This window comes from Hippopotamus amphibius, chromosome 7 (genome assembly GCF_030028045.1).
Source record: "Hippopotamus amphibius kiboko isolate mHipAmp2 chromosome 7, mHipAmp2.hap2, whole genome shotgun sequence".
Taxonomy (NCBI): Eukaryota; Metazoa; Chordata; class Mammalia; order Artiodactyla; family Hippopotamidae; genus Hippopotamus; species Hippopotamus amphibius.
Window position 1 is genome coordinate 117,335,094 of NC_080192.1, and position 24,203 is coordinate 117,359,296.

The window sequence follows — 24,203 nt, forward strand, 5'->3', positions numbered from 1 at the left end:
TATTTTCTCCCTTCTCTCTTTCTTCCAACACCTGAAAGTTTGATTTAGCTCCTTCCTGGCTAAATTATTCCCCTTGTCTTCCTACTTCCCCACTATCACGTCTCCACTATCCTTTCTTTAAATTCTACATCACAAATATATCAAGCAAAGACAGGCTGGAAAACACTGCCTGGGGAAGAATGGATACATATTCATATCTTAATAAATCATCCCACAGCATAAATTCTTGTTATGGAAGTAACATTATTTTTGCTTTAAATATTTAAAAAACGAAGTCCAGAAACATTTTCTGTTCCTTTTAAGTGGTCTTCATTTAAAAAAAAAAAAAGATTGCTCACCATTGCTTTACACGCTCAGACTCTCACTTAGGGACCTCATGATTCTACCGTCTTTATTTGTGTGACTCAAATTTACATGTGATGATCTAATTTTCCCTTACACTTTCTAAACCTGTCACTATCTTTGCAATGGCTTCTCCTTAATGCCCTTTCATCTGCTCAAACTTAATGTGCCTAAAAGTGAGCTCACATTCATTCCAAATTTAGCTTCCCCCCAGGACTTCCATACTTCCATTGTTGGCATTTTAAGAAGCATGCATCTTGGCCAGGTGTGGTATATCAGAGGAAGAGAATGGGGCCGGAGAGACTAATTAAGAGGCTTGCACCTCTCTGCAAAAAACAGACTGCACTCAGATTTGCAGACATGGTGTTTTGGATTCATTTGGAAGGACCAAAGACGGCTCTCTTTAGGTGAGAGGAAAGCCCTAAATATTGGCATCGTTAATACCAACATTTTCAGATATTGATGCCCAGTTAATGGTGTTGATGTTGAGACAGAGAGAGAATGCCTGTGCAGCTCCACACTTATGCTTGAAAAGGACTATTCACAAATTTCATATAAGAGCTTAGCCATTTGTAATTAAAATACAAAGCAGCAGGGAAATTTTCATGAGTTTCCTTCCTTTTGTTCCTTTTACGATGAGAACAATTGTTCCATCAACACATGTTTAAACTATTTCTGATGGTATCAGGTGCTCAGCTGGGAAAGTTTATACTACCAGATGAGTTCTAATTTAAACATAATTTTTTAAGGAAGGTATCCTTAAGTAACCCAGATGATCAGATTCCAGGCTGAAGCTTCGACTCTAATGCTGAGAAGAGGTCTTGATCCAGCTGAGCTTTGCCAGGAGCTCAGACCCAGGAGGATCTATTTCCTGGGGCAGAGATCTGGGTCAGTGTGAGACATGAGTTACAGTCACATCTGCCTTGAGCTATGAGCAGAGCCTAAGGAATAATGAAAAACTCCTGGCACATGTTATTTGAATTACCTGGGCTTTTATTTCTGTTTTTTGGGTTGTTTTTGTTTTTATGTCAGTTTTGATCAAGAAAAACTCCAGTCCAGGTTTAAACCAAATTCATGGATTTTTTTTCTCCAAAGGGATGAACTTTTTAGATCTATGAGCAGATTGCTTTGCTAGAGGTTTTGTCGAGAGCAGGGGTTGGAGTCCTCCTAAGGGAGTAGTAGCAACTAGAATAAAGCTTCTAAAGAAAAGGCCGTCAGGATAGCGCTCTGAGCAGTAATCTACCCTGGAAACACATTGCATGTAACTGCATTTGTTCTGGGTCAACTTGATCAGGCCCAATGGTGGCCTCACTCTGTATTTGGGAACTAGAGGACAGGGCAATATCCTTTAACTGAGGGCATCTAAGGGGAATTTTAGGCTAGATGTTATAGGAAAGGGAAGCTAGGAAACGGTGCTCCAATGTATCAGAGGATAAAAGGTTAATATAATTAGGATTTTTATCGACAGATTATCTCAGCATCTCTCTGTCTCTCACCCAGCCTGTATTCAGCCTGCCCTTCCATACAATCCTTCAATATTTTGTTGTCTATTTTTCACAGAGCCTGCACCCATCGAGGATTAGTTGAGTCTAAAAAGGTATCAATTGGGACTTCCCTGGTGGCGCAGTGGTTAAGACTCCATGCTCCCAATGCAGGGGGCCCAGGTTTGATCCCTGGCCAGGAAATGAGATCTCACATGCATGCTGCAACTAAGAGTTTGCATGCCACAACTAAGGAGACCATGTGCCACAACTAAGACTTACTGCAACCAAATAAATAAAGTAAATAAAAACATATCAATTGCCTACAGTGCAGGCCCAAGAACACCCCCATGAAATCCCGGCTTCTCAAGAAGATAGGAGGTTCCTGTCTATTGAGACAGGGTTCTTGTCTAACTTGTTTGTCTTTGCAAGAGCTCACCTGGTAGCAACATTGGGTAGAGGTACTGTGCCCTGTTTTGTTGGTGTGTTTTAACTGCTTGGTGATGAGATGCTATCTGATCTGATAAACTGTTGGCAGGGACTTTACAGTAGGATCCATGAGATCAGGTTTCTTATCCCTGGTGCTTTATGGCAATGCAGGTTCAAGAACACCTCTGATGATCTGATTCAGAGAGGAGCAAATATGTTTTTTGGAGGTGTTTCTTGATCGGGACCCAGGGGCCAGTTGGAGTTGAGGATTATATAATAATAGGTTATAATCTGATCCCCTGGAGTTGGGCAGTACAGTGGTCCTGAGTTTGTTGCAACTACAAAAAATTGAATCAAAGTTTAGGCTACGATACAGTGTTGAGATAATAGGTAGTTATAGTCTTCCTGTAGTCAATACTGACCAGACTGCATGTGGAATACTGAGCTCGATGCTTAGTGCCACAGTTTAGAAAGATATTAATACATTACATGTGTCCACATGAGGGGGGCCAGATGAAATGTATGAAGATCATGATGTATGAGAAAGGCTGAAGGGGATCTGGGAGAATATAACTAAGAGGAGACACACTAGCAGGGCAGGAACTGTGAACGTTAATAGTTAGGTCAGCACTGACCTCCATGATGACAAATCTAATGATACCCCCTCCTCAGTCTCTCTTTGGCATTTACTGCGGTTGATCATTCTCTTCTTAAAATTCCGTCCTTCTTTGCTTCATTGATACTAATTGTACTAGTTCCACAGATGGTAAAATTGAATTAGAAGTGCAAGAGAGGGCTTCCTAGGTGGCGCAGTAGTTGAGAATCCACCTGCCAGTGCAGGGGACACGGGTTCGATCCCTGCTCCAGGAAGATCCCACATGCCGCAGAGCAACTAAGCCCGTGCGCCACAACAATTAAGCCTGCACTTTAGAGCCCATGAGCCACAACTATTGAGCCCACGTGCTGCAACTACTGAAGCCCATGTGCCTAGAGCCCCTGCTCTGCAACAAGAGAAGCCATGGCAATGAGGAGCCCACACACCGCAACGAAGAGGAGCCCCCACTCACTGCAACTAAAAAGAAAGCCCGCGCACAGCACAAAAAGACCAAACACAGCCAATAAAAAAAAAAAAAAAAAAAAAGAAGTGCAAGAGATTTGGGGACTTCCCTGGCGGTCCAGTGGTTAAGACTCTGAGCTTCCAGTGCAAGGGATACAGGTTGGAGCCCTCATCGGGGAACTAAGATCCCACGTGCTGCACAGTGCAGCCAAAAAAGAAAGAATGAAAAAAAAAGTGCAAGAGACTTATTTGTGGAAATATGTGTGAAGGATAAAGAGGAATGTGAGCAGGAGTAAGAGGGACGAGTCTCAGACTGCAGTGCAGCTCTGAGAAAGGCTCAGTGAGGCCAGTGAGGAGCTCAGAGCAAAGCCTGCTGGTTAGAGGATACTGCATCGAGTGTTCTGCATTCTCCTGTCTCATCTGCAGTCTTGCCACCTGCCTTCAATTCATTCACCACCTGCAGATAATGGGATGTTTCTACAGCACAAATGAAATCATGCCACTCCTGTGCTGATAACCCAGCAATAGCTCCCTGTGTTCTCAATAAAAATCGAAATTATTCATCACAATTTACATGCTCCTTAATGGACTGGTCCCTGTTTTCCACTCTAGCTCCAAACAGAACTACTTTTATTTCTTTGAATGTAACCTTTCTATCCTCGGTATGGAGTACACCTTCTCACCTGGTTAATTCTCTACTCACCTTTTAAATCTCAGCTTAAATGTTCCTTCCTATGTGAAGACTTCCATAACCTACAAAGACTAGTTTCGATATCCTCTTATGTGATCCTGGGAACTACGTAATAAAGGGCAGGTGGAATCTTGGTTGCGCATTTACAGAGGGCGGTGAAACATCACTTGGGAGCTAAATATTGGAAATGTAATAAGAGAGACAATATTTTACATATCAGAGCTTCTCTCAGGGAATATACTCTATAAAATAGAAAGGAATTTTATGATATATAGTTGGTGTGGGTGATAGTTCTCCAAAGGGACATGATAGGCAAACATTTTCAATCTAGTCACTACCCACACCGCCCAGGCCAACCCTAGGCATTTGGAAATGAGGTTGATGTCAGTATGGCTGGGAGCAGTACTGATGGGGGGCAGGGATGTTATAGTGCTTGGGGACAGTCCCACAGAAAGAAGAACTGTCCTACCCAAAATGCAAATGAAACCTCCATTGAGAAACACTGTGCTAGGAGGTATGCAAATCTGGGAGCGGAGCTGAATTGCTTAGGATAACAGAGTGGAAGCTGAGAGCTGACACCAGAGGACTTCCATCTCCACCTGCTCCCCATGCAGGGCTCCACTTCGCAAGTAAATAAATGTTGAGGACATGCTTTTAAAAATATTCATTTACCATCTTAGAAAAAACAAAAAAATAAAAATATTCATTTAAAGAAATTAAAAATATATACAGGTTGAAAAAGAACCAAATTATTAGCCTGATTGGTATCTAATATCTCCTTCTTGCTTTGCTTCCCTGCACCCCAGTATTTACCTCATTGTCAAGCAATTGTCTGAGAACTCGTCTGTAGCCCCAGCTACAGGGACCTATCGTATTGCCAGAGCCTAATATACATTTGGCACCTAACAGATGCTCAATAAATATTTCTGAACTATGGCTCCCGATATTTAAAAATTAGCCCTGAAATTTTTTCTGTTTCAACCCAAATTTTTATTAGTGATAAAAGTAAAATTTATCACTTATTTTACATTTCTATTTGAGCACCTCAAACTTAAGAGATACAAAACAGAATCATCTACTTTGATCCAGTGTTAAAATACTTCCCCAAATAACTCCAGTTCCTCTTATTATGGCAAATGCTATCACCTTTCAGGGATCTTCCCAGTTGTCTAAACCAGAAACCTGCTTGTCATCCATGTCTCTGATTGCTTCCTCACCTTCCCAAACCTGTCAGTTCCATCTTCCAATTATTTCCCAGTTTCCTTTCCTTTTCTCCATTTTAGACATCACTGGCCTTAAATCACTGTCTCTTATGTTATTGCATTTGCTTCCTAAATCATATCTCTAAAATGTACTCAAAATAACAGAAATTAATACTTTGTGGGATTACTGTGGTGCCAGGTACTACTGACTTTTACACATATTTTCTTTTTGACTCTTCACAATAGCCCCAGTTTGAAATAACTTTCCAAGGTGGTTCAGTAAGGAGACAGAGATGAGATTTGAACCCAGGTAACCAGGCTCAGAGCTGTGCTAGGCTAGGCTATATAACCTCCTAGAATTTTTTTCCCATATTTTTTCAGAGACATGTCTAAGTCTGATTCTCCTCCCTTGGCAGATGGCCAAGTTGTACTGAGTCTCTTCTGAGCTAAGGTTGGCTCAGTATTCCTTTCCCAGAGCTGGTGGTGTACTGAAAATGTGAATGGTGGCTATAAGGTCAATAAGTCAAAGAAGTGGATCCAATGGGTTATTAGACAAGAGGTCCTGAGGATGAAATTGAAAGCTGGTAAGGACAAGGAATTTCTAAGCCACAGACACACGAGGGATGGGCTAACAGAAGGGTGGTCTGGATATGGTGGCAACTGCTACTGTCCATCTTAGCTTTTATGTGCTCCCTACTGTGTGATGCTTACATGGCTGGGTGCTTTAAGAGCCTGGGGCTAAGTGACCAGCCTGGAATGTACCACCTCCCCCTTGTTTGTCTGGCAAACTCTGACATATTTTTCAAAATTTACTTTAGCATTATTCTTACATCTTCCTGTCTATATTTATGTCCCTCCTCTGTGCTTCTCACACTGTTTTGTGAGATTGCAAATTCCTTGAGGGCAGGCACACTGGCTTTTCTTCTTTGTACTCTACACCACTAGAATCTAATAATCACTGACTCCAAATGCATAACAGGGATGCAGATTTTGGCTTAGCGTAAGAGAAAATTTTAAAAGTATACTTTAACTACAGACTAGTGGCTAAGAGCTTAGCCTTTGTGTCTTACTACCTCTATTTAAATTTCAGCTGTGTTACCTTGAGCAGCTTAATCTGTGCCTCAAAAAATGGAGATAATAATATTTATGTCACCAAGTTGTTGTGAGAATTAAGTGAGATAATACATGGAAAGTCCTTGGCTCAGTTCCTGGCACACTGTACGCACTTGGTAATGTTAGATATTATTTTTTCTATTAGTTATTATTATTCACTAGCACTATCTCATAATAAACCAGTGAGTTCCCTTTCACTGAAGGTATTCAAGCAGCAGTAAATCCAGGAGAGATGCTGTAGAAGCAGTTTATGACTTCTAAGGATGCTTCTAATCATAGAAGAGAGAAGCTATTTCTCTGATTCAAAGAAAGTGTGATCATTAGTGTTACTTCTAGTGAAGCTGAGGAGTGTTAGAATAGAAGAAAAAAAGACATCAGATTTGGCTGTATGTATCACAAAGAACAAAATATTTTATTCTTTGTTAATTGCAAAAGCCCTTTTATTTATATTGTAACCCATATGGCAAATCAGGCCCTTACATGCAAATCCGTGTCTTTTCAAAAGGACTAGCTTGGCCCTGCCAAAATGGAACAAACAAAACTTTAAAGACTGTTTCAGCCCTACTGAAATGTCTTCTCCCTTTGAAAGAAGTCTATTAGTGATGCAAATGCAAAGTTATCTGCACAGATGATAATCCTTGCAAACAAAACAGTGAAACCATTAGAACGTTCTTGTGCAGCATTCAATCCTGAGAATTTGGCTTTCCAGCATTAAAAAGGCAGAGAAGGATAGCTGAACTGGTTCCTATTTGGAATAGTTTATTAGGTCTGCTTATCTGAACCCAGGGCTAATCATCCTCATGTTTGGCTTAAGGAGGCCAAACAATTCCCTAAAAGTGGACAGGCTGAAGGAAGGCTTGCCTCTGGGCAAGTGCCTTAGGCAAAAAACAGGGTCCTTAGCCAAGGAATAATATTTATGGTCAGGAGTTTAATTCTCAAGACACCAGAGCCTTAAGGTAGATCCATCTGGAAGAAACCCAATGATAAGCATTCACAGGGCAGCAATTTAAGTAAGATGCTCCTGGTACTGATGCTTTAAAATAATTAAAAACTATGCAATTGAAAGTCTACTTGTACAGGTGAAGAGATGGTCATTTTCCAACATTTTAGTCAACAGATAGAGCAAACAACTTCTTTGAGAATTCAGTAAACATGCAATCTTACTGTAAGCAAAGGGACTGAAAAGATAAAAATGTATCAGGCAGTTAACTGTAAGTAGTTCACTTGTCTATTATTTGAATATACTTATTTTATCCTTCACAGGTTTGATAAGACCTAGTTTCTCAGGGAGCCACAAGATCTTAGGCAATATTAATGGTCAGAAGGTGTGGTGCCTAAAGGTATTAGGAAAGCGTTTCTGAGGCAAAACTCCAAAGTGGAATTGCCAAAGTGGCCATCACCTACTTTTTTTTTTAATTAATGAATTAATTTACTTATTGGCTGCATTGGGTTTTCCTCGCTGCACACAGGCTTTCTCTAGTTGCCCCAAGAGTCCAGGTTCCTCATTGCGTGGCTTCTCCTTGAAGAGCACGGGCTCTAGGTGCTTGAGCTTCAGTAGTTGTGGCACATGTGCTCAACAGTTGTGGCTGATGGGCTCTAGAGTGCAGGCTCAATAGCTGTGGTACGCGGTCTTGGCTGCTTTGCGGCATGTGGGATCTTCCTGGAGCAGGGAATCGAACCGCGTCCCCTGCACTGGCAGGCGGATTCTTAACCACCACACCACCCAGGAAGTCCCACCATCACCTACTTCTTGATTAAAGCTTTTGGAAATGCCTAGTGGGCAGTTTATTGAAAATAGAAAATTAACCCTCCATACGCACATGCTTTCTTGGACAGATATTAAGACTTGGAGCCGGTGTCCACATACATGAGATGCAATGCTTGCAATCTGGGTCTGAAGCAGGGTGGGGCTTTGGGCAAACTATAGGGCTTCCGGATCATCACGTGTTGACATTTCAGGTGTGGGAATGGAACTCGTGCATCCACCCTTCACCCTTCACCCCCACCCCACCTCTCCTTTGCAAGGTCACTTGACAGCTTGCTGGTCCCCCTCCTCTGTCCCCGTCTTTGATAACCCAGATGCCTCCGGTGAAGGTCAAGCTCTGCTTTAGTTCTGGACTCTGCCTGCCTCCCACGCCCCTCCACGCCGGAAGGTGGCGGCGGTCCGGCGTGTTTTCCCCTCAGAGCTTCCCACGGCCTAGCCACTTCACAACGCCTCCTTGGCCGCCCTCCTAACCTGTCCTTTTCTGCACCCTGTCAGGTCAACTCCAAGGCCCCGAGTGTCGGGGGTCGGAGCAAGCACAGCTCACTTTTTTTCAGGGGCTTTCCGCAGGACGACCCCCTCCCCGCAATCCCAGAAAGTCTGCGGTACTCGGCTGTGTCCTGAGTGTAGCTGCCTCCATCAAATAAAAGTTTGGGACACTGGCCGTCTGGCAAATGAAAACTATACTACCTGCTTAGGATGGGGACCTGAGGCGGCGACGTCAAACTCTGTCGTCGGGGAAATGAGAGGCGAAGCGAACGGGAGCTCCTTTCTGCCTGTTCCCCCACCCCGCCCCCCGCGGTCCCGGGGGCAGGCGAGCCTCTTCTCGCCCAGCGCGGCGGCGGTCGCGCGCGGGTCGGCCGCCCGGGAAGCCGCGGCCGCTCGGACCGAATAGGGCCGGGCCGCGCGCCCTCGCTGGGCCGGCGCGCGGAGCCGGAGCGCGCACGGGGCGGGCCGCGCGCGGGGCCGGGGAGCGCGCCCTCCGGGATCGCGGCTGCGCAGTCGGGCGGGAGCCGGGAAAAGGGGAGGAGGGTGGAGGAGCCGGAGTAAGGGGAGGGGGAGGAGCGGCGAAGGCGGAAGCCATGTTGGAGTTTCACCCCGAGCGAGGGGCTGCGAGCGTCCTCGGCTCCGTGTGGGTGTGACCCGGGTTCGGCGCCGCGGCGGGCTGCCGGGGGCGGGGACGGTTAGGCCGGTCGTCGTCGTCGTCGTCGTCCGCGGCGGCGGCGGCCGCAGCGTGGAGCCGGGCGATTGTGACCGGCGGGGGAGCAGGGGGCCGGCCGCGGCTGCCGCTCTCCGTGTGGCCCCCTGAGCGCCCCCCCTCCCCTGCCCGGGAGGGAGGCGGGGGGCACCCGGGGCCCGCCATGAACCCCGGCTTCGATCTGTCCCGCCGGAACCCGCAGGAGGACTTTGAGCTGATTCAGCGCATCGGCAGCGGCACCTACGGCGACGTCTACAAGGTGAGGGCGAGGGGCGGCGCGCCGCCGAGGCCGCGGGGAGGGCGGGGGGCGCCGGCGGGCCGGGGCGCCCGAGTCCGCGCTGCCTGCCGGCGGGAGACGCTGGCGCCCGGGAGCGGGGAGGCGGGGGAGGAGGAGCGGCGGGCGCCCGGGGCTCCGCGGCCGTGCGGCGAACAAAGGGCCAGACGTTGAACCCCGAGCCCCCCGAGTCCTTACCTGCGCCTCCGCCGGACGCGCGTTTGCCGGGAAGCCCTGCACGGCGGCGGCAGCTCTGGTGCGCGCGGCGCGGAGAGGGTCTGCGCGTTGGTTGCGTTGGCAGGGTCGGGGCGACGAGCCGGACGGCCGGGGGTTGCCGTGTGTCAGACCTGCGTGCTGCGCACGGACCTTGCATTGTCCGCGGTGGGTTGGCGACTGCTGCCCGTCAGAGCCGGCGGTGGTCATTACGCTGGGCAGCCTGCATCGACAGCCCCTCAACCTTTAGCTTAGCCTCCGCATGCCAGTTTCCTTTAACTTTCCAAGTAATGACTTTCTTTTGTAAAAAGAGATCTGGTTAGTATTTCTTTCTTCGCTTCTTTTTCTTTCTTTCTCTCTTTCTTTCTCTTCCTTCCTTCCTTTCTTTCTTTCTTTCGAAAGAGCAACTCTGTCTCCAACTCGAATTGGACTGTGATGCCTTATTAAACTTGTTTTTGTCAGTGACACATAGGATTAAGCTTTTTTTTTTTTTATTAAAGTGAGTTGTGTACTTAGGAAAGGTACTGGTTTGACAAGGTTAGAATTCAAAGTCCATTAGTAGCACAGCATTCCTCTTGTAGAGGGACCACTTCTAAATGTGGGAGATAAATCATGCTTCCCTGGCCAGCTCAACTCTTGGCCTCAGCAGAGACTGCCAAGAAGAGGAGGGCTCGTGCCAAATGTGGCAGCAGTCTTGATTTGGTTGTGTATCTTCTTACTGGTAACTGAAGTGGAACGCCTCCTGTTTCACATAACACCTGAAGATTCGCAGAGAAACTTAATTTTACTCTGGGAAGTTGAGTCTTAACTTTATTTTGCCCACGTTTAAGCAGTAGGTTTTTTACTTTTACTTCACTTGTAATGCGTATGGTAACTTAGATATTTAATACAGTGCAGGCAGTATTCTGCACTAGTCTTGTTTTGTGGATAGTTTGCTTTCCATCATCAGTTGTCTCACCACCTTTTTCCATAAACAACACAGGTGTCTTGTGCACACCTCCTGTGTATAAGGTATTGTGCATCTATCTAAGCACTTGGGTAGTAGCACTAAAAGAGAAACATGTTCCCAAGTCTTACTTATTTATATTTTTTGGACAAGAACAACATTAAACAACCATTTAAATAACTATTTTATTGCAGTTTTCCTGCGTGCTGCAGAGAAGAGAGGATTAGGATTAGGGTTAGGAGAGCATGTAACAGGAGAACCTCATCTCCTCTGGGGAGTCAGAGGCGATGGGGAGAGGGGATTATGGCAGATAGAAGGCTTGGAGGCCCCAAGGAACAGGGTGAGGATTTGAAAGAAGGCCTGTATGGCCTGAGTAGCCAGAGAGGGAGGAGTGCCCTAGATCATGCAGGCCTCTTAGGTCTCATAAGGAGGTGGGACTTCTCTTCAGGACAATAAGGAGCCATTGCAGGGTTTTAAGTAGGAAGGTGAAATCAGACTTGGATTTTTATAAGTTTTACCCACTGCAGTGTAGAGAGTGGAGATAGGGGGGCAGAGGTAAAGAGCAGTTAGGAGGCTACTATAAGAATAACCGTTAGGTATTGTTTGGAATTTGTAGTGATTGTGAAAGTTGAAGTGGGTGAAGCCGGGTAGCTTAGAGTTGGTTAAGGGAGTCTGGTTATATTGAGATGAATAGTTAATTGAAACTTTGCTAATGTGCCAGACTTAGGTGGCAGTGTGGACAGTAAGTTCTTTTTCAGTTCTTTATAAGAATAATTGGCCATGTATTTACTATATTTAGAAAAAGCAGCTGGTAGTTAAGCCACGTGATTAAAAAGTAAAAAAATTAAGGCCTATAATTTCCAAAGGACATCTAAGTGCAATACAGGTATAAGTTGATTAATCTTGTCATCTGTTTAAAATAATGATAATAGAAGCTAACATTTAAAGAGTGCTTATTACTTGCCAGGCACTGCTTTAAGACTTCTCCATGTATTTAATCCTTATAACAACCCAGTGAAATAGATACTGTTATTAACTGCATTTTGCAGCAGAAGAAACTAAGGCACAGGGAAGTTACAGTAACTTGCCAAAGTTCCTAGGTGGCAAAGCTAAAAGGTGAACCAGTTTGTGCACTTAGTTCAGCATTTGAGTTGCAGCCACACTCTGAGTTAGAGTGGATCTTTAAGTAGTAGTTAGAATACCTAACTCCTGCTGTGCAGCCAGGCCTCACTGTTTTTATAGTCTGCCAAGTGGACATCAGATAATAGATGCTTGATCCCTGCCTGCCAGACTCTTCTAGTACCAGGGGCCCAGAGCAGAGAAACTGTATGTGGTTTTTGGCATCATATCCCCTGCTTGCTGAATAACCCAAAGCTTAAACTATTAGTATTCTTGTCTGTACATAGTCATGTTCATGCTATAAAGATGATAGTTTTCTTTTTTTGTATTTGTTTTGCTCTTTCAGTGTTCTTTATTTATACAAATTGTGTTGATTAGAGAGTAGTGCATTAAAGGATTTTTTTCAAAAGCCAGTATATATAATTTACTCCTTAATTTGTCAGTGTTTAGGTGCTAAAAATGGAATGATCCAGTTAAGTAAATGAATTAGAGACCCAGTTATTTATAGTCATTCTTAGAAGGTTGGTGTTTTAAGCGATTTTTTATTTTGAAAACTATATCCTATGCAATGTAATAATATGCTTGTTATATTTAAGGGGGCATGGTTTAGTTAAAAAGTATTGAGCTAGGATGAGGAAGCTCTGGAATTTATTAGCTCTGTGGCCTTGTAAAATCATTTAACCTCACAGAGCTGTTTTGTTGCAAAGATATTATTACCATCATATGCCCTTCTGTTTATGGTGTTAAATAAATGACTTGTTTCACTCAACAAATAAGTTCTAATTTTTTGAGGCCAAAAATGCAAATGTACATTTCCTCTGCACTGTCTTAAAGTACATGAAAATATAGTTTAAAAAGAAAAATCTTACATACTTTTAAATGTCCTGTAACTTGGGGCTTTATCCGTCAGATGAAGTATCTGTAGCAGGAGTTACCTAGGGACCTGAGAGTTGACTGCTAGAAAGGGCTCTTTGGTTGGGCCTCAGGAGGCCCATGAAAACGGTCTGAAATTGATAGACTTAATGTTATATGTGTGTGTGTTTCTGGAGAGATGGCTTTTGGTAGTCATTACATTCTCAAAGAGGTCCATGATCGCAAAAAAGAAGAGAATGAATGATCTATGGGTTTGTCACTTGAAAGCGATTTCTTGGAGAAGTTAGGTAGTTGTATTGCGTATCACATTACCAACGTGTATCAACATTAATGATTTGCACGTGCATTATGCTGTTTTTTTCTCAGCCTATTTTCCAATTTAATTTGTATTATTCCTACCCTTGGAGTATTCATTTCCAGATTTTTTTTAGATTTATTGCTAGAGAGAAGATACTAAAATGGGAGATAGGATAAGGCAGGGTTATGGACCAGTCTTCATGTGTTTCTAAGGGAGTATCTCATCTGGTCTCATGGCTTTGCCTGGTCCCTGCGAACGATTCCCAGAAGCCTCCAGCTTGTGCCGTCTCCTGAATTCTCCATTTGTCTCCAGCTGACAAATGGAGGCAATGTCAAATGCCCCAATAGTGATAGTTTGCTAAGACTTGAAGCCTTGGAATCATCTTTTACTTCTAGACTGGACTTCATAGGCATTTTCCAAACTGACCAGGAGACTTCCCCGGCAGTCCAGTGGTTAGGACTCTGAGTTTCCACTGCAGGGGGCTCAGGTTCAATCCCTGGTCAGGGAACTAAGAAGATCCTGCGTGCTGTGGGATGCAGCCAGACAAACAAAAAAACTGTGACCAGGATGCTCCAGGGAAAGCAGTACAATGAGCATATCAAAGACAGAGAAGTCATATGATAAAGAAACCTGGTAAACTTTGCTTAATCCAGCAAATTCCAAATTTACTTGATGATGGGATTCTTCTCTGTAATACGATTGTTTGTCCTCAGAACTGGTGTCCTGTAGAACATGCTTTGGAAATGTTGATATTGATTTTATCTGCAGGTGTTTGGAAGCCATTCCCTTTGAAGCAGAGGCTGCAATGTGGCTAAGCTCCAAGGTAGCATTCACATGGTGATCTATGTAAAGAGAGACTCTGAAAGCTGACAGGGGAAAGATTGAAAATTAGACAGTGAAATCAGGAAATTAATTTCTATTTAGTGAATTGTGTGTTGACTTGTTTGTAACTCCACATCTTTCATGGTATTCCAGATTAATATCATCAAACACTAATTCTTTCGTTATAGTCAGGATTTATAAGAACTTTTTTGGAAAACTCAATTCTGAAACCTTGCCTCTTATGAGGGATATGAAGACTGTAAGCATTTAGAAAAGAACAGCTGAGGGAAAATAAAACATGGGTATCTGCAGTTATGCCCATTTTTACTTTCGTGGAGGACAAAGTCTAGAGGGTGTGGTCCTAAGCTTAAGAAAGATTGAGTATTTAAGGTAAAAATTAAGGTAGAGTTTTCCTGCATCAATGGTTATTTGAGGTGGAAAGTGGCAGTGGGACAGATTGTGGGATAATTTTTGTAGATAGAGACAGATTATCTGACTTTGATACTACTCAGATTCCCTAAAGGAGGTACTTATCTCCAAGATTTGCCTTGTATATATATTTGTGAAAGAACATCTGATTATTTTGTATTGAGAATGAATAGTCATTTTCTCATGAAAGTCCATTTAACATTCATCCTACCTTGAATAGCTGTACTGTGAAAGGAAAGGTTCTAGGGACTGTGTGTGGAGTAGCAAAAAATGACAAGACTTGGTACTTTATTTACAGGGACATAAAATGTGAACCTATCGTAGTTTGAGAGCAAAACTGTGTTGATTTCCTCTTTTCTAGCACATTAAATCTCTTACTGGCTGAGAGATTGTCTTGACACTGCCTAATCTGGACAACCGACCTCTCTGTAGCACAGCATAGTGATTTAAGAGTGGGCTCTGGAGTCATACTGCCTAGTTTCACCAAATACCAATCTTAGACAATTACCTAATCTTTCTCTTTGCGCCTCATTTTCCTCAGTTGTAAAATGGAGATGCTTAGAAAAGTACTTGGGATAGTGCCTGTCACATAATACTCAGTAATTGTTAGTTGTTGATAATATTATTTATTATTATGTATTTCTCCTGCTACTGTCTTCCTAACCTACTCCTCATGCTGCTGCCTCAGTGGTTTTGCTCTTGCTGTCTGTGCTTGAAAATCCACCCCTCCTCCCTGTATCTATATGATTTGCCCCTTTGTTTCCCTCAGGCCTTAGCTCAAATGTCACCTTTTAATGTGCCTGTTCCTTATCATCCTATAAAAAATAGCTCCTCCCCACTTCTGTCTTTACCAAGGATGGGTCCAGATCTTGTGGGGCTTGAACTTTATACAGTAATTTGGGTACCCTCATTGAGAAAACAAATAGAATAAAAAGTTTGGTGTGAAAGTGAATATTTATTTAGAATTAGAAAACATGTCTCAACAAAATGCTGTAACCTTAGAGTCAGGTCCCTCTCTTTTGAGATCTCTTCAGGCATTTAATCAAAAAACTGTCGCGTAGTGTCTCCTGATAGCCACCTGGCTTCTCTTCCCCACCACCAGCACTCTACATCGCTCACAGAGGCCCATGCAAGTGAGGAGGCCTGAACTTTTAAGTTTTATTAGCTTTATAAAAAATTCGACTCTGCCCTTTCCTCTCTCTGGTTTTCGTTGTGGCATGTGTGACCTTATATTTATTTGTTTATTGCCTTTCTCTCCCCACTGGAGTATTAAGTCCAGGAAGCTGGTGGTTTTGTTTTGTTCATGGCTGTGTCCCCACAACATAGAATAGTGCCTAACGCATATCAGACTCTCAGTAAACATTTGTGAAATGAGTGAATGAACTGGCCTGAGAGGAACAAACCAGGTGCTGCTATGTAAGTTTAGCGGATGGAGATCATTATTTCTGGTTGGGAGAAATCACAGTAGGTTTTAAAGTGGAGATGGCCTTGGGCTTGACCTAGAGCTCTGGCCGTTGTGGGTACAGAATGAATTAAACATTGCAGATTTTTATTAGGCCTAAATGAAATTAGTAGGCTTAATGTATCTTCTACATAATAAGCAGTGTTCATAACTTACACGCATATGAGAATACTCATTTTATTTTTAAATTTATTTATTTATTGGCTGTGTTGGGTCTTCGTTGCTGCGCATGGGCTTTTTCTGCTTGTAGTGAATGGGGGCTACTCTTCATTGCATAGCCCAGGCTTCTCATTGTGGTGGCTTCTCTTGTTGCAGAGCATGGCCTCTAGGCCTGTGAGCTTCAGTAGTTGTGGCACAAGGGCTCAATAGTTGTGGCTTGAGGGCTCTAGATCACAGGCTCAGTACTTGTGGCACACGGGCTTAGTTGCTCTGCGACATGTGGGATCTTCCTGGACCAGGGATCAAAGTCATGTGCCCTACATTGGCAGGTGGATTCTTAACCATTGCACCACCAAGGAAGTCCCTCAGTCGTTTTAAATTAAAGACATTTAATGACTTAGTGAATATATGTGGCTATTACATGCTGGTTTTTGTTTTTTGAAAATATGATTAAATTGGACTTCTAATCAAGAAGAGGAGTTTGTTCACCAATACCAAAAGGTCTTAGAATTGAGAGATGAGATCATGTTTGTTTTCTACTTTAGCTTTGTTTTTTATAGTATTTTTGGTTCTGGAAGATGCCATGTTTCAGAGTTCCAGCCGCCTTGACCTGAGATTATAGGTTTGGATTCCTGATGTGACAATGTATTGCCTCCCTTAGTCCTTAAAATCTGTTGGAAAAGTTTTAGATTTGACCATAAATTTAGGTATGTCCAAATAAGACATTTATTTGGTTTATTTAAACTCTTCTTAGAAACTTGAGTTGGTATGGAAGTTCTTTCTGTATAAATCATTCACCTTCTGCTCAAAGAATCTTCTCTTCATTGCCTATGAAGTACAAACTTTTTTTTAATTGAAGTATAGTTGCTGTACACTATTATATGTTACAGGTGTGCAGTATAGTGAATCACAATTTTTAAAGGTGATACTCCATTGATAGTTTAAGCCTAACATTCAAGGCATTGTCCTTTTTGCTCTCTGGCCCCTTAGGATGAGAAAGTTTAGATTGGAGGAGGCAGGGAGAGAGGAGGGAATGCAGGCTTGGGGGTTGGGATGGGGATTGCCTTCCAGGTGAGTGTTTAACTATAGGAGTAGAGGTTTAGAGACTAAAAGGGAGGATTAACTAACATGGAAGACTTGTGCTGGGGAGCATGGAGAAGTAAAATTTGCTAGATTAAGGCAGGGCCAATTTATAAACTTCTTGAAAGCCTGGCAAAATCATGTAGATAGGAAGTTTCAGGATGTTGGGAGCACTATAGGCTTTTTGTACACGAAGTAATAATGTTGAAAGTGCCCAGGATTATTCTGGCAGTCGTAATGAGAATGAATCAGAGAGGAAGGACAGAAATACCTGTTAAATAGAATCTGTTTCAGAATCCTTTTGTACTCTTAAAAATTGTTGAGAACACCAAAATTGTTTATGTTAATTATATCTATTGCTATTGACTATATTAACAATTATATCTGAGAAATTTTTTTAAATATTAATGTATTAAAGAGAATAATAAGCCTAGTAGATGTTAACATAAACAACATTTTCATGAAAAAATAACTAAACAAAAAATTTAGTGAAGGGAATGGCATTGTTGTACATTTTGCACATCTCTTTAATATTTGGTTAAATAGAAGACAAAGGATTCTCAGTTCTGTTCCTACATTCAACCTATTGGGATTATTTTGTTTTGGTTGACATATGTGAAGAAAATCTGGTCTCTCACGTGTATTCACTTGGAAAAGGTTATTTTAATAGCCTTTTCAGTTAATTGTGGGTATTTTCCTTTCATACTTCTCCACAACTTGGTAGCTTCTTAAAAGTTAGTTGCAATGTGGAATCCAAGACCTACCATTATGTTAAAATGCTTATTATTGGTCTCTCTTGGACTTAGAATGGATCGTTTTCACACGTGTGATTTTTTTTTTTTTTTAACACCATGCATTGGTCATTTGAAAAGTATGGATTCACAGTATTATCCACATCGTCCCAAAGTTGCCATGTTTCATTACACAGTGTCACAAATCATCACTCATCTCATCAGAAGAGACTTGAGTATTGATGGTAGATACAAGTCTTCCAAGGGTCAAATTTCTCTTGTAAAGTACTAAATGCTTCACATGCCACAAATACTGATAGTTTTTTTTTGTTTAACTGACAGGTGCATTTAGTTCCTTTTTAAGAAAATGTCAGATATCTAAACATGAATAATCACAGTTTATCAGTTGTTCTCTCAAGTGAAAATAGTGTTCTGAGGAAAAAGTGGCTAGTTCAGTTTGCAGCCCAATCCCTGGTGCTGTTCTTTGAGATAACCAGTGTACTTGGTATGCAGAAGTGTTATATGCATTTCATCAAATAGAATATTAAAATGATAAGTATTTAAGGGTCAAGATTTAATAAAATTAATAATGTTTATGTTTCAACAAGGGCATTCTTAAGTGAAACTGGCTTTTTTTCCCGGTGAGTGCATATGTGAAGGCTGCAGTTGACTGCTAGACATTTTGGGCCGCTGCCTTGATTTGTTCGAAGACGCTAGCCTTTTTACCACCATTGCTTTTGTACTGTTAGTACAAATGTCAACACAGTGAAAGGAGGCCAATAACATTGCAGTATTATTATGAAAATAGTTTTGACTTTTCAGACCCTCAGAAGGGAATCCCAGGGACCTCCAGGGATTCACAGAACTGTGCTGTGGAGTAAGCTAAGGGTAAGGTAAGCGGTGATGGGTCAGTCAAGGCAAATAGTAGTGAAGAACAGAAAGGAAGAACAGAGAGATGAGAAGCATCTTGGAGAGAAATTTGACAGGCCTTTGTGGAAAAATACAGGGATGGAAAGAGATGATTCGGAGAGGACTTAATTTTAAGCCTGATTGAAGAGCACGTAGTAGGTGCTTTATAAATACTTCTTTAGATCAGTTAATGGTGGGAGAATGGCATCAGTTACAAAGATAGTAAAGTCGAGAAGGGGGAGCTATGATAGAGTTTGGATTTTCTATTAGAAAATAGATACGTAAATTGTTTTTTTTCCCCATTATTTCCTCGATGTGGTTACTATAAAGAAACAGTAATAATAACAACTTCCCTTCATTTTTCTGTGGAGAATAACAATTCTTTAGCAGTGTCTTTAGGACTGATAGGGCTGATAAGGGCCAGAACCTTTCTCCCAGCTCTTACTGAGGGCTTACCAGATCGTGCAAAATACGTCCTCCTGTTGAAGAAAAATGCTACAGATTTGGAGGGTGATTGATATAGGGGATTAGTGAACGAAACAGTAGAATATGAGCTAGATATTTTTATTCTGGCATAAATTTGAAAAGTGTTTTATATTCTGATTATAACATGTACATTTTTAAAAGAAAAAATAGATAAGAAAAGTATAAGAAGATTAAAATGATGAATAATCTTACTCCCAAGAGATGTATATATACTCTTAGTATTTTGATGTTTCTTTGTAGACAGATACTTTACAAAACTTGTATGCTGTTGCATATTTTCAAAATTAAATTATGTGTTACTTAAGAGTGAAATGCACAGATCTTAAATGTTTCAGTTAGAGAAGTTTTGACATATATACAGCTGTGCAACCCTTGCCTTTATTGAGATAGAACATTCCCTTAACCTCAGAAAGTTCTCTTATGTCCCTTCCCAGTCATGCTGTCCCCCACCCCAAGCCACTGCAATCACTGTTCTGATTTCTGTCACTATGAAAGCTCTTCTAGAACATGATATAAACGAATCACAAATGGATTACTTTGGCTCCTTTGACAAAAATCAGTTGACAGTACATGTGTGGGTACATTCTGCACTCTATCTTGTCCTGTTGAACTCTGTGACTATATTTTCAGCAGTAACCTCAGTCTTGCTTACTGTAGCTTTATAGAAGGAAAGCCTTGAAATCAGGTAGTGAGTCCTATAACTTTATTCTGTTTTTTCAAAAGTGTTTTATCTATTCTAGGTCCTTTATTTATACCATACAAATTTTAGAATCAGCATTTCAATTATATGAAAAAGCCTTCCAAGATTTTAACTTTTTATTTTAAAGTAATTAAAAACTCATAGAAAGTTGCAAAAAAAAGTACAAAGAGGTTACATGGACCCAGCACCCAGCTTTCCCCCAGTGGTGATATTTTTGCCTAACTGTAGTGCATTACGAAAACCAGGAGATTGACTGACAAAATGCAGTTAACTAGACCTTGCATGCACTCATTTTTTCATGTCTGTGTATAATTTTATGACATTTTATCACATATATAACCTACTGTGATTTTATTGGGATTACGTGGGCCCTGTAGCTCAATTTGTGGAAAATTGAGATTTTAACAGTATTGAGTCCTTTAATCTGTGAATACAGTATCTCTGTTTAGCTCTCCTTTAACTTATTAATGTTTTGCCTTTTTTTCTTTTTAATTTATAAATTTCATCCTTCTCCTTTTCTGCTAATATTGTAGTAAAAGGTAACTATTGTGTAATACTTCTTCACAGTGGTACAGTAATTGTAATGTGAGCCACATTTTCAGTTTTTGTTAAAATCTTCACTGTACTAGGGTGTCTGACTTCCTTTGATTTAACCTTGAACACTTTTAGCCCTGAGCATATGGACTCTTGTTAAAATTAGCAAAATGGAAACAGGGGAAATGACTATTTAAAAAGGTATCCACTTCAACTATATTATCTAAAGATTAAAGTCCTTAGAACCTGATTTATTTTTATGTATGAGATGTATCATGAGACGTGTCTGTTTACTGGTTCATGTTTTGCAAAATTAATATTTTTTGTGCTTGTTAAAGGAAAATAACTTAAAGTTTGCTTTCTCCTTAAGTGAAAAATAAACAACACCATGCTTGACTGTTTAGGAGATCTTAAAGAATTTCTCTCTGATCTTGAGGAGCTTATGATCTGATTGAGGAAATAAAATATACCTAAATGGAACATCTAAAGAATATTTCTGAGGCAGTATTTTAACAATTAAAAGAGCAATAACATGTTTTAAATACTATAGAAATTCAATTTAAGGGAAAGGTGAGTTGGTGTTAATTTGATAAAGACTTCTGAAAGAGTGAATCTGACCTGGGAGTCAAAGAAATAATTGGGTTTTCATTTGCAGAGAACCTTTCATTTGTAGAGAACCTTTCATTTGTGAAGGAAGCCTTTCCAAAAGAGTAGATAGGGATAAAAATACAGCTATGGGACTGAAGTGGGCAAAGAGATAATAGACATTCTGACTAAAGCAAGGGTCCGTATTTTGAGATGTGATAAGGTTTCAAATATCCAAGATACAGACAAATAAATACTTGGAGAACGTGCAACTCATTTGATTTACGGTATAATATTTTCCACATTCATTAGGGCCAGTCTTTTCTTTCTCATCTTCTTGGGTCATTATTTGGATGGTATCAGTAAGTTTTAATTCCCTCTTTTTCCCCCGTTGGGTTAAAAATTATACATTTCATTTTTATACTTTTGGTGTAAAATTTCAACATGCATAATAAACTAATACATGTCTTTCTATTCTCTTTCTGGTCAGTACATGGACTTGAATATGATTCAGTTCAGTTGCCACCTTCCTATTTTGTGGTGCTGTTATTTTGGCTCTACATTGCTTCTTTGTCTCCTGTTTATTATCGTTGTTTTATACATACAGTGCTACGTTCACCCATGTGTGTTTTCAGCTTCTTTGCTAACCATTGTTTCTTGGCATCTTACTCCGTCATTCTGGCTTCAATTTTCTTCTTCCTGGTGAGCATTATTTGGTAAGGTTCTTCCTTCCTCCCTCCCTCCTATGACTGTGTAAAGGTAAAATCAGTCTCTTTTTTTTTTCAAAAATGTCTCTATTTTGTCTTAACCTTTAAATCATAGTTTAGTGTAATGTAACTAGGTTGACAGTTACTTCTCTCAGAACTTTGAAGATTCTCTGTTGTTGATGCTAAGAAGTCTGTTGTCAGTTTAATTGTTATTCCTTGTAGCTAGCTAATAAGTGTTCTCTTTCTAGTTGACTTTTAAGATTTTTTTCGTTGACTAGTGTCCTGCAGTTTTTCATTGATGTTTCTAGATGTGGATTTAAATAAAAATATTTGTTGTTTTTCTTTAATCTAAAAAGGAACTTGTTTCATCAGTCCTGGAAAATACTAAGCTGGCATATCTTTGACTATTATTTCTTTCCTATCTCTCTGTTGTTTTTTCTTAAGAACTCCTATTGTATACTTTTCCTTCTATTTCTTCATATCTCATAACATCATAATTTTTTCAGTTCTGTATTCTGTCTTGTATTATGGTTCATATCTTCGATTTTATCTTTGATTGTATCTGTCTCATCTGCTATGCAAAATATCCATTGCTTGAAAAAAATTGAGCTCACAGGAAAATTAGAAGAATAATACAAAGGATTCTTGTATACCCTTATTTATGTTCACCAGTGATAGCACTTTACCACATTTGCTTTATCATTTTTTTCCTCTCTCTCTCTCTACATATGTACACGTGTTATTTTTCTCTGAAACATTTGTGAGTAAATTACAGACATCACACTCCTTTACCCATACACAACTCAGTGTATATTTCTCAAAATAAACATTTTCACTTAAAACCACAGTACAGTTATCAATGTCAGAAACTTTTAGTATTAATATAATACTATTATCTGATCTATAGGCCTTATTCAGATTTCGACCAATGGTCTTAATAATGTCCATAAGAGCATTTTTTCCTCCTAGTTCAGAAACTAATCCAGGATCACACATTGCTTTTAGTTTTCAAGACATTTCAGTCTCCTTTCATCTAGAGTAGTTTCTCAGCCTTTCTTTGTTTTTCTAGACAGTGACATTTCTGAAGAGTATGTGTCATTTATTTTGTAGACTGTCCTTCATTTTTGGAGTGTCTGGTGTTTCCTTTTGGTTAAATTCAGGTTACACATTTTGGGCAGAGAAGTAGGTAAATGATGTGTACTCAGTGAATCATATCAGGAGGCACGTGATTGATTTGTCCTGTTATTAATGTTAGTTTTGATCACTTCATTAACTTGGATCTGCCAGATTTCTTCACTACAAAGTGACTGTTTTTTTCCTTTTGTAGTTATTATAAGTCACTTGTGGGGAGATACTCTTGAGACTATGTAATACCTCCTTCCTCATGTAACTTATACCCACTAGTTTTAGCATCTATTGATGATTCTTACTTGAATTGTTAACTATGATGGTTGCAAAATAGTGGTTTTCTAACTCCATTAATTTCTTCTGTACTTATTGGTTGACATTCTGTTGTGGTGAAGAGCTTTTACTTCCCTATTTATTTATTTTTGGACTTAAGGATTCTTATTTTATTCATTGGGTTCTAATTAATCACTGTCACTTGTTTTGATGGTCAAACTATTTAAGCTTTGGTTAGTTGAATTCTGTCTTAGCTCAGGCTGCCAAAACAAAATACCATAGACTGGGTGGCTTAAACAACAGAAATTTACTTTCTCACAGTTCTGGAGACTAGAAGTCTAGGATCAGGGTGTGCCAGCGCGATTGGTTTCTGGTGAGGGCTCTCTTCCTGATTTGTAGATGGCCCTCATCTGCCTTCTTACTGTGTGCTCACATGGCAGAGAGGGAGTGAAGCTCTCTTGTGTCTCTTCTTCTAAGGGCACTAAGGTTGTTTTTAAGGGCGCCTACCCTCATGACCTCATCTAAGCCTAATTATCTCCCCAAGGCCCTATCTCCAAACACCATCACTTAGGGATTAGGGTTTCTACATATGAATTGGGGGGTGGGGAGATGCAGTTCAGTCCATAGCAGATTCAGTTGCTTTTTAAATTTTAGTAATTATGTTTCGAGAAGCCCCGTCTTATTCTTTTTCAAGTCTGCGTATTCTTTTTGCATAGTTTCTTGTTCTTAGGGTTTTGACCCTTTTTTTAAATAACTGATTATTTTAACATACCTATTAACATTCTCTTTCAAATTACTATTCTATCTTTTCAAACTTGGGGGGACTGTTAATCTTTCTGCATGTTGGTTTATTGTGTTTGCTGACTCTCACTTGTGGATTTTTATTTTAATTTTGAATTCATCTGAAATTTCTGTAAGAATCTTTTGTGGCTCAAATTATGGGGGTGTCCTTCCAAAACAGTTTTGCATTCACTTCTGTCCAGAACCTCATGAGTCTCATTGGTCTGGGACTAATCTTTAAGCTAAGTGCTCAGTTTGGAATTTCCCACACCTTATGGGTAATGCAGATTTGAATCCCAGACCCAAATGAGTAGCAGGCTCTTGGTTTTGAATTCTTAAGGGGCTTTTTTCTTTCCTCCCTTCTATAAATGTCTGTGTACAGAGGTTTTTATATGAACATAACTTTTCAACTCTTTTGGG

General features: G+C 40.8%; 1 protein-coding gene and 1 long non-coding RNA gene across 11 annotated transcripts in view; one reads left to right on the plus strand and one right to left on the minus strand.

The window, feature by feature from the left end:
* The window catches only part of LOC130857037 (uncharacterized), a 73,668-nt gene extending 63,433 nt beyond the window's left edge, over positions 1 to 10,235 (minus strand). For both annotated transcript variants that reach the window (XR_009054747.1, XR_009054746.1), the window contains exon 1: positions 9,748 to 10,235. This is a non-coding gene — a long non-coding RNA (uncharacterized LOC130857037). The remainder of the gene's footprint in view (positions 1 to 9,747) is intronic.
* MAP4K3 (mitogen-activated protein kinase kinase kinase kinase 3) overlaps positions 9,111 to 24,203 on the plus strand; it is a 159,866-nt gene continuing 144,773 nt past the window's right edge. For 3 of the 9 annotated variants that reach the window (XM_057742256.1, XM_057742255.1, XM_057742257.1), the window contains exon 1: positions 9,113 to 9,534. In XM_057742256.1, coding sequence (XP_057598239.1) covers positions 9,439 to 9,534 — 96 coding nt within the window. In that variant the 5' untranslated portion in view covers positions 9,113 to 9,438. Of the gene's footprint in view, positions 9,535 to 24,203 lie in introns of all 9 variants that reach the window. The other 6 variants (XR_009054744.1, XR_009054745.1, XR_009054743.1 and 3 more) reach the window with 4 other exon arrangements.